The sequence below is a fragment of the Rhinoderma darwinii genome, chromosome 4 (genome assembly GCF_050947455.1).
Source record: "Rhinoderma darwinii isolate aRhiDar2 chromosome 4, aRhiDar2.hap1, whole genome shotgun sequence".
NCBI lineage: Eukaryota > Metazoa > Chordata > Amphibia > Anura > Rhinodermatidae > Rhinoderma > Rhinoderma darwinii.
This window is the reverse complement of record NC_134690.1, coordinates 151086916-151098000: the sequence shown is the minus strand read 5'-3', so window position 1 is coordinate 151098000 and position 11085 is coordinate 151086916. Positions and strand designations below refer to the sequence as shown.

Genomic DNA, 11085 nt, shown 5'->3' with positions numbered 1-11085 from the left:
GGAGGAAGAAGGACTCGTCACCAAGACAACCCCCTAGTACGTATGAACTGCTATTTTATTTTTATCAGCAGCCTCTCTCGATCAGTGATGGATAGAGAAGGGGCTGCCGATTTGTGTAATATATCTGTAATGTACTTCTGCCCGCCAGGCAGTTGCTAGGCAACGGCTCAGTCAGACACAGACGCCTTCCGTGTGCCTTCAGTTTTTTTGACGGCCCAATTGACTTGCATGGGCCTCACAGTCACGGAATCTCAGACCAAAGTAGGACATGCTCTACTTTTGTCGGAACGGAGCAACGGGACCGGAAAAAAAAAAAACTGACGTGTGCATGGTCCAGGGTGCTAGCCGTCATAAAAACGGCTAGCACCCAAAAGGAAAAAGACTGAAGTGTGCACTAGGCCTTACCCTAAAAATAGGACTCTAGTCTATGGGGATCCGTGACAACGCGTCCCGCACGGGTGTACCACGGATGCGAAAAACTGCAGTTTCTCAGGTCCGAGTTTAGATACGTTCATCTGAATGTAGCCTAATGCTACATTCACACGAGGGTGACAGATTGACGCACATAAAGACGGTGTTTTTTGCGCGTGTGCGTTTTTACATCAGTGTGTGGCATAAGTTTTTCACGTCGGCACAAGCACTAATTTTTTTATTTCTATGTAATTGATGCGTGAAACATGGACAGCACACGGATGTACTGTCCGTGGTTTTTACACACCCATTGACTTCAATGGGCGACTAGGTGCGTGAAAATGCACTAGTATAGGACATGCAGTGAATTTCACGCAATGGGCACTCGCTGCGTGAAAACTCACGCATGTGTGAATAGTCCCATTGAAGTCAATGGGTCGGTGTGCTGTGCGTTGTTTCAAAGCACAGCACAGGGGCGAGAATCACGCTCGTTTGCATTACACACAGAATTCTGTCAAAAAACAAACATTTGTACACACAGCACAGTAAATCTGTGCAGGTACAGATCTGCAAGGACCTTCTAGCTATGCCCCGCGCCCACCTACGAACAGGGCAGCGAGAGCAATTTCATCACTATTACCACTGCCTCTCTACACCTCTGATGTCTGGTGAGTTCAGGGGAGGGCGAGAGCACTATAGCTGCCAATATCTTGTATCTCTGTGGCTGAAATTATTGGGGCACTTTGGCTGGCATTGTAGTGGGGCACTGTGGCTGTATCTGTACCCTATTGTCTGAATATTACCCAGGAAAATGTAGTTAGACAAAACCCTTTTTTCTCCTCTTTTGTGCTACAAGATATGGGTCCAAAAAATACGGTACATCTATTAAAAAGATAGCATTTTTGTTTTCTCTGCAAAATCCATTGTACGCATGTTTTTGAAAAACATTTGTGGGGTCAAAATGCTCATTACACCCCTAGATGAATTCCTTGAGGGGTGTAGTTTTCAAAATGGGGTTTCTCTTACTGTTCGAGCACAGAGCACCTGCAATTGTGGGCCAATGCAGTGTCAAGCAACAAATTAGGCGGTTGCATGTCCAAGCCAAAGATTGAGGCCACATCTAGAGTGTTTCTAAAATTAGGAAACACAGAATAATAATTCGCTATCTTTCCAAGCTGGGCACTGAAATGGAATATCTATGGAAAAATTGAAATTTTCACTCTGCGACAGCCATTGCGCACTAATCTCTACAAAACACTTCCTTTCTGAGCCCAGCCGTGTGCCGAAACAGCAGTTCACATACACAAATTGTAGGTTGCTTCATCTTCTATAGCAGTCGTGAAAATTACACATTTCTTGTTAAAATTTAGGGGTACACAGCACCATGGGTATATGCTCCTGCCACTAAGAAAGAAAGAGCCTTTGCTTCCCCCAGGTAGGCCATACCCTTCCCACCGATGTCTCAGTTCTTCTCTGCACAGCAGTGCTCTCGGCCACCAGCTGTGCAGGGTACTAAGATATGGCACTCCTTTTTCCAAACAATGAAAGATCAGTGGGGGAACCAGCAGGTGGAGCCCCATCAATCGCAAAGTGATGGCATAATTTAAATAACTGAACAAGCATCATTAGTATGTTGAAGAGCTCGAGGATATGAAAAACCTCACCACTTACTAATAAATACAATTCCCAAAAGAACGCAAGCTTCCAATTATTTTTTTAGCAAAATATTTTTATTTTTACAATTTATAAAAAAATTTTTTTTCAAACATTTGTGACTTATCCAAAATATGAAATATTAGCTGTTCCGAGTCATCTGTTGCATAACAACTGCAAAGAGACTGAGCATTTGTAAATATTCATCTGCTCCATCAGCCAAACACTTGTCCACTTCCTGTAAAATAAAGCACAATAATACAATTATAGCTCTTGCTTGAAAATGTGTAATGGTGCAATATACTCTGTAAATGGCCACCAGATCTTTCCATGAACAGGTGCACTCTGCGCGCAGGTTTAAATGGAGTTCTCACCCGTATACAAAACTTCAATATATACGATCTGGCAAAAATAAATTTGGACACCTGATCATCACTTCTATATGAGCTTTTTGGACATCCCCATTCTAAACCATGGGTGTTAAAATGAAGTTGGACACCCTTTTGCGGATATAAGTCTCCACTCTTCTAGGAAGATTATCCACAAGAGTTTGGAGTGTGTCTTTTTGAATTTGTGCCCATTCAGCCAAAAGAGCATTTGTAAGGTCAGATACGGACTTTGAGACGGATTGGAACGCACATTCAGAACCTTGTCCAAAGGTTTTTGATGGGGTTGAGGTCAGGACCCTGCAGGATACTAGTTCCTCCACACCAAACTAGTCTAACCATGTCTTTATGGACCTCACTTTGTAACCGTTTGGAAATGGCCCTTTCCTATGACTGCGCCCTTGTGCACAAAGTTAGAAGCATGCATGCAATTATCTAGGTCGTCTTTGTATACTGTAGCTTTAACATTACCCTTTGTTGTAAATAGGCTGTATGCCAGCATGGTGCACTACATGTAAATGCGTGACTGGCACACTTATAGAAGCCATATCTGTGTGCAATGATAATACTAAGCAGCCACCCCCCTCATGAATCGTAGGCGTGAGCGTGACTGTTCATCAGTATTTTGCACCTGAGCAATCGCCCTCTATGGATCATTGTGGTTTGTCTGCATCCTGGTGGGAACTGCTGTATAACCTGCCCTCGTATGATCAAGTATGGCCTTTCTCAGTGATTTGTCTATGCATTCTGGTGGGCAGCGTTCTGCTGGCATACGCCAAAACCACATTTGCCCATCAGAATGCCAGATAAATCACTCCAGAGAACACATTTCCACTGCTCCAGAGTCCAGTGGCAACATGCTTTACACTACTCCACCCAACACCTGGAATGGTACATGGTGATCGTAGTGCAGCTGCTCGATCATGGAAACCCATTTCATTAAGTTCTGGACACACAGTACTTGTGCTGATGTTACTTCCAGAGGTAGTTTGCAACTGTAGTAAGTAATGCAACAGAACATAGTTTATTTTAACGCACAGGCGCTTCAGCACTCTGTAGCTCTACTCAGAATTTGCGTTGTCTACCGCTTCATGGCTGAGCAGTTCCACTTCACAATAACGTAACTTACAGTTGACATGGGGAACATCTAGGAGATCAGAAATGCGGCATCCTATGACACTGCCACATTTAAAGTCCTCAAACTCTTCCGTACGACCCATACTACAAAATGTTTTTATATGGCGATACATAGACTAGATACACGAAAAAGCAAAACTCTCCTTTTCTAGCATTATGATAATTTTAATAATTAAAACAGCCACTTCGGTAACATTACTTACTGCGAGCTTCTCTGTAATGATCGCCTTCTGTTTGTCAGTCAGTTCTTCTTGTCCAAGTATGTGATCATGAAGCTGATTTATAAGCTGTGTTGCTGCATGACCATTATTTATCAAATTCTTGAAGATGGAAATATATTTAAAAAACACAAAAAAAACATTTTATTATAAGTTATAAAACATGATGGTATGAATATAAAATTCATTCATGAGGTTCAGCGAATTTCAATTGAGCTTTTTAACAACAAAAACAGCCATCAAGTTTCTAACCTTAACCACAGTTTCTAGTTTCTCAAAGGATCCACTCTGACAAGCTGCCAATACTTCTTCAATGATTTCCTTAGAGATCACCTACTTGGAAACAAAAAAATATATATATGATATGGGATAGGGCAAGAAAGTTTCTTCTTGAAACAAAAGTTGCAACTCAACTTTTTGACAATATAAAAAAAAAAAAAAACTTTGTTGAAATGCTCATTTTGTTAGGTAGCACAAATTGCCACAAAGAAACCCCAAGCAGGGGGCATGTGATCGTCACACAAAACGTCCACAGAGGACACCAGTTTATTAGAAAAACCAAACAGTCAGGCGGGCGAGCAAGCAGGGACATCCACACTACCAGCATCTTAAAAGCAAAGAGTAATTATATTATATAAACACTGTTTTTAAATGGAAAAACCCAATACAACTTTTAAAGCAAAACAAAAAAAACTACTTTGGTTTAGTTTTATAGTAAATATTATTAAATGGTAACCATAAAAGATCTGTCGCCACCTTTTTGCGGTCCTCACTGAGGGCAGCATAAAGTAGTGACAGAAAAAACTATTCCAGCGAGTGTAATGTCATTTTGTAAGTCTAATCGTTGCAGAGCTCGCATTGCGCTGTGAGGAAGAGTCTAATGTATTCATGAGCTGCCACTAACCCAGACCCCCGGCCGCTAATTTCACAGGGGGAAAAAAAATGGTCAATCAGCGGCAGGAAGGCGGGGTCAACCGCTACCAACTCTTCCTCACAGCACGATGCAAGCGCCTCAACAATTAAACTAAGTTTTCCAAAAACAACAGCACACAAAGACATAACACCGATTACTGCCACTACCTTATGCTGCCAACAGCGAGGAAAGAGAAAGGGAGGTGACATGCTCTTTAAGAGCACCTCAAACTCTTGCATCAAAGTCTAGTTTTGGCATCAGCTATTGGGGCACATTCGACATTCTCTAGATCTTACGTATACCAATGCCTATGCAGCGCTATAGACGCACAGATCAGAGCAGGTACATTTGTGACCTAATAGAGGAGCACATATTACATTAACACAAGTAGGTGAACCACTAAGAACAGGTAACCTAGAAAACAGGAGAAACAGCATGGTAGCATCTTACCCCGGCTATTTCTGTTACTACTTGTTCTGTAATCTCCTTTCCTGCAGTAAGTCTGGTGGCACTTTGTAGAAATGTGATTGCTTTTCTCAAGTCTCCTTCTGAAACCTCAACCAGGTGACGTAATGCCTACAAAAAGATAATATATATATATAAAAAATATATAGAACTAAGTTCTGTGTTAGGTCAGGTCTGCCGTGAAGACACTAAATATAAAGCCCTCTGTAAGTACACGGATGGGAAACTCCAGTAAAAACTTTTTCCATTATATCCAAGTGTCATCAGCACCAGAAAGCAAAAAATAGTGAGTGCTAAAGTAAGAACAAGATGTCGATTTTAACCACTTCCTGACCAGAAGCTTTACCCCCCGCCCCCCCTCCTTCCTGACCAGGCAAATTGTTGTTCTATTATTTTTCCAACCTACATGTATTTGGTCTGGTTTTTCTCAGAACATGTTGGGCTTCCATATAGTGTTAAAAAAAAACAAAAAACTATTTAAGGGTTTTTAAAAAAAATAAAATAAGGGAAAAAAATTGTGACTGATTTTAGCGAATTTTTTTTGACATCTGGTGCATGCCACTGGGTAAACACACCTGAATACATATTTGGCAACTTCTGCAGACTTAGGCCCCATGCATACAACCGTAAAAACCTCTGTAATTGCGGACCCATTCAGTTCTATGGGTATGTTCACACGATGAGAGGCATTTACGTGTGAAAAGACAGACTATTTACAGCTGCCTCGTTTCACACGTAAATGCTCCTCCTCGTAATTTACGAGGCGTCTGAGACGCTCGTAAATCTTGAGCTGTGCTTCATTGAGTTCAATGAAGAACAGCTCAAATTACGTTGCAAAGAAGTGCCCTGCACTTCTTTGCTGAGGCAGTCAATTTACGCGTCGTCGTTTGACAGCTGTCAAACGACGATGCGTTAATTACAGGTCGTCTGCACAATACGTCGGCAAACCCATTCAAATGAATGGGCAGATGTTTGCCGACGTATTGGAGCCCTATTTTCAGACGTAAAACGAGGCATAATACGCCTCGTTTACGTCTGAAAATAGGTCGTGTGGACCCAGCCTATTAGCCGCGGACACCTTTCCGTAACACTACGGATAGGAGTCCGTGCCGTAGAACTGTGCCGGGAATTATGTGGCATGTCTTACTTTTCGTATTTTACTTTGCATGGGAGAATGGCACGAAAATGTAGGCTGAAGCCTGGGGCCGTCGCCGGCAGCCCGTGCCCGTAGTTGCGGGCCAAGATTTCGGGCACGGCTGTGTACATGAGGCCTTAAACGATACCAAATACGTGCACATTTTTTACACGCTGGGCGCAAGGCGGAGCTTACAATGAATGGTGCACAAACTGGCTTTTAGAGCGCAATTTTCCAAAGCTGGTTTGCTGACAACATACGACCATTAAAAAGATGTTGTGACGTTTCCAGTCCACAAAAATGGATGGGTCGGGTCCGACTTCCGGCACCCACGCCCATCAGCTGTTTTGAAGGGGCCAAGGCACTCGTACAAGAGTTGCTTTCCCTTCATTTCCATTACTGCTCACACTGTGAATCACGGACACACTTGTTGCGGCGGTTCACGGTATTACAGCATTCTCTCATTCAAGTGTATACTGCAATACTGTGAACTACCGCTATAACTGTGTCCGCGATTCAGTGTGAGCAGTAAAAGGAAAGGAAGCAGCGCTCGTACGAGCCCCGCGGCCCCTTCAAAACAGCTGATCTTCAGGGCTGCTGGGAGTCCGACACCACCGATCAGATATCGATGGCTTATCCGGAGGAAGGGCCATCAATTTTTGCGGACCGGAAAAGCCCTTTGACACCCCGAAAATTACATTTAAGGAAATTAGACCCCCCAGGGTATTCATTTAACGACATTAGATTTGAAAATCTGCAGTGTAAAAAGTCTGCAGCATGTGGATGAGATTCGTAAGATCTCTACTGGTCTTGTACAGTAATCCACTGCAGACTTTGCCTGCGCAAATACGCATATAAAATCTGAAGAGAATCCGCCACATCTAATGTTACCCTAAGGACCAGTACAGTTTTTTTGCCGCAGATTTTGACGTGGAAATCGTATCGTAATCACCGCCAAAAAACATCCAAAATAGGTTTTTTCCCCCCAGGCAGCTGGGAGGTAGAAAAATATTTTTTCGCCACAGGTCGTCCGGCCAAAGATCGCCATGTCCTATAACCTACACCGCAAGTAATGAAAGTCAATGTGGTTGTGTTGCGACCTGCAAGTAACTGCGTCACGACAGTTTGGATTTCTTGCAACTGTCATGTTGCGGCAACTTGCGCGTTGCGACACAACCACATTGACTTATTACATGCAACGTAGGCTGTGGGACATAGCAAACTTTTGCCGGACGACCTGTGTTGCACATGGCCAAAGTCGCCGTGTAGCAGATAGACAGTTATTTATTGAAAAAAAAATCTTTATTGAAGAAAAAAAAAAAAAAAAGTTCTTTTTTTTTACATTACTTTATTCTTCTCCCCCTCTGGCAGGCTGCCAGAGGGGGAGACGATGCAACTGGTGATCATGGTGACAGGCTGTCACCCGACCAGAAAGCACACTGAGTGGTCTCCGGATGAAGCTCCATGATACAGCTGTCCATAGACAGCTGTATCATGAAGCTCCTTACCATCGGCACGCAAGCGCCGCTGGGAGGAGCAATGTTCTGGAACGCCCTTGCAGAGTTAATTGCGGACGTTTATAGTCTATGGGCAGTCCGCAAGTGGTTAATAACCAAATTTAAGCGGGAGCGTGGGAGGGGGACTTTAGGTCTCCCAGCCAGAGGTCTTTGAGCTCAAGGAACATTTTGTTGTGGATTATTAACCCGTAAATGACGGGACTGAAAAGGACTTATCAGCTATATCTGTTTTTACTTCTGCTTTCAGCAGACATACATTTTTTTATTGACGTGGCTGTATGACACCTTGTTTTATGCGGGAGAAAGAGTATTTTTTTTTCTCACAGTTTTTACAGCTGGAGTATAGGAAAAAGCAATTGTCGGCATCGTTTTTCTACTTTATCCCGTTCACGTTTCAAGCTAAATAACCAGTTTAGTTAAATCTTCAGGTTATTACGGTCGTGTAGATACCCAATATGTGTAAGTTTTTGGTTTTTATGTAATGTAGGGGCAATAGAAAATATATTATGCAAAATAATGACTTTTTTTGGGACGTTTGTTGATAATTTTACTTACAACTTTATCTTTTACTTATAATGTATTAGCATACTCCCGTATGCTAATACATTATAATGTGTCACTGACACAGGCTGCTGTTAGGGCACACTATGTGCAGCCCGAACAGCAGGCAAACTGAACAGACAGCCCTGGGGTACTTTCTAGGTCCTAAGGGCAGACTGCAGCGGGATTCCCCGGTCATTAATCTAGTCACCGGGTTTCCGATGACTAGATCAAAGAGGGGAGTCCCCCTTTGATCATGCCGCGGTCACGGACCGCGGCGATCAAAGGGTTAAACAGCTGGGGTCCGAATGTTTTCCGACCCCAGCTGTATTTAGCAGGCTGCTCTGAGATCAGGAGCTGTAAGCTACAGATCCTGCTTAGAGGATGAGCGCTCATCGGCCTCTTCTACAGCGATAACGCCAAAAGACATCGCTGTAGACTAAGCACCTGCCGTCAAAAGACGGTGGGCGGTCGTTAAGGAGTTAATTGAATATTTCTAATTCCACGTCCAGGAATAAACATAAACCGATGGTCCCCTGAATACAAGTGTATACAGACCCTTTCCTGCTTCCCTTCGCCTATTCATTTTTCCTCTTGTGCATTCGCGCCTTCAGCATGTACTTGGATTAATAGAAAATGGAAATACACTTCTACATTTGCGTAGGACATCAATAAATGCACCCTGAGAGCCAAGAATGCAAACTTATCATCTTAGGGTTGCCATTATTTTAAAGGACTTTGCACCTTGGGATGAAACGGTTATAGAAACACAGTAAAGACATTCACATTTTAATAAATACCTCACTGGTAATTTGCACATTTTCCTTTTTACAGATATCCAGAATTCTTTGAGTTTGTATCTTATCGGCCAGTGGCTTAAATCGAAACTTAGAACATCGAGATGTTAAAGGTTCAATAATTCTAAAAGAAAGAACCAACAAATTAAAAAAAGTTAACATGGGCAGCAGTAGTTTTTTTTTTTTTTTTTTAACATACCAAAAATGTAACTCATTCTGCCAGTTTCATCTGGGGCTACACACAACATTTTATAGCGCAAGAGCCTTAATCAGTTGCAGTTCACATGAATACATTGGATGGCAAAAGTCTGTGTGTAGTCCCAAGACCTTAAAATACAAAGAAGAGATTCATGCAAGATGTAATACCTATAAAACGGATCAGTATAACAGATCAAGTAATAAGTGCCCCCATTTATATACACAATAAGAGGAAGTAATAGATGTAGGCAGTCCCCAATTTTCAAAATGGGCTCTAGGTCTTTCCCAAGTAATCATAGACCAGCAAGATTAACGTCCATTGTCGGAAAATGGTTGAGGGGTTCTTAAGTTACTATATAGAGGAATAGGTGATAGAAAATTGTATTATAAAGTGACAGATGGCACGGTTTTACTAACCAAACAACCTGATGTGTTTTTAAAGAGACAAGAAAAATCCTGGACAGAGGTGTTTGATACGGTCCCTTAGACGCCTAATGGGTAAACTATGGTCTAAAGAAGGGTCTCAAACTCGGCAGGGTAAGTGGGCGACATATAGAAAAAATGGGAAGTTGACGGGCCGCATTACTTTCAAATTTGATACAACACAAAATTGTTAATAAATTACTTATTTGAACTACTATAACACTATATTACTAGAATAATAATACTACATTACTATAATACCACCGCTAGGTTTAAAATTTGAGATATTTCTCCATGTGCTTATTTCAACAATCCAGTTTTCCAGTTTAAGTGTCGCTAAATGCAGTCCGGCAGCTCAGTTGGCAGCGTTTGGCAGACACATGTCAAGATTGGGCAGCCCCTCCGCAGATGCTGCCACAGTGCCCTCCGCAGATGCTGCCACATAGCTTGAGTCCCGGAGCAGAGCCGCTTCTAGCACTCTGCCTGGAATTCCAGCTCTGCTCCTGACATCACTGCCCATATATGGACAGAGATATCAGGGGCAACCCCAGAGCTGGAGTCCCGGGCAGAGTGCTAGTAGGCTCTTCCTGGGACTCCAGCTGTGGTCCTAACATCACTGGGACTCCTGCTCTGGGGAATTCCAGAGAGTCCCGGAGCAGAGCCTGTACTAGTGCTCTGCTCGGGACTCCTCTCTGGGGAAGACCCTGACACACTGTCCATATATGGACAGCGATGTCAGGGAATTCCACAGAGTCCCGGAGCAGAGCCTGTACTAGCGCTCTGCTTGGGACTCCGCTCTGGGGAAGACCCTGACACACTGGAATTCCCTGACATCGCTGTCCATATATGGACAGAGTCCTGGAGCAGAGCCGATACTAGCGCTCTGCAGGGGACTCTGGCTGTGGGGAAGCCCCAGACATCGCTGTTCATATGTGGACAGCGATGTCAGGGAATTCCAGAGTCTAACGGCTCTGTGTCCCGCGGGCCGCAGAGGACAGCCCCAGGGGCCTCGTGCTTAAGACCCCTGCTCTAAAGCAAAGGTCTCAAACAAACGGCCCAAAGGCCACATGCGGCCCCTGAAGATGTGAATTGTGGCCCACTGACAGCGGGAGCGCAAGCCGAAGGAAGAGCGCCGCACAACCCCCTGTAGATCGTGCCAAGCCACACAACCCACCCTGTGGACAGCGCTACACCCCCTCTCTATAGATCGCTTCATTGGGGCTCCCTCAAGGAGTGGAATCCTCAGAGAGTGCTCTGGTCAGGGATTCCGCTGATAATAGTGGCCAAAGTGC

The 11085-nt window shown here is 43.6% G+C and overlaps 1 protein-coding gene across 3 annotated transcripts in view; it reads right to left on the bottom strand.

Annotated features, from left to right (window-relative positions):
- Window positions 1–2160: 2160 nt before the first annotated feature.
- Window positions 2161–11085, bottom strand: part of RFC4 (replication factor C subunit 4) — a 35680-nt gene continuing 26755 nt past the window's right edge. For all 3 annotated transcript variants that reach the window (XM_075864055.1, XM_075864056.1, XM_075864058.1), the window contains 5 exons: window positions 9176–9296; window positions 5169–5294; window positions 4058–4138; window positions 3791–3907; window positions 2161–2302 (listed from right to left, as the gene is read on the bottom strand). In XM_075864055.1, coding sequence (XP_075720170.1) covers window positions 2207–2302; window positions 3791–3907; window positions 4058–4138; window positions 5169–5294; window positions 9176–9296 — 541 coding nt within the window. In that variant the 3' untranslated portion in view covers window positions 2161–2206. The remainder of the gene's footprint in view (window positions 2303–3790; window positions 3908–4057; window positions 4139–5168; window positions 5295–9175; window positions 9297–11085) is intronic.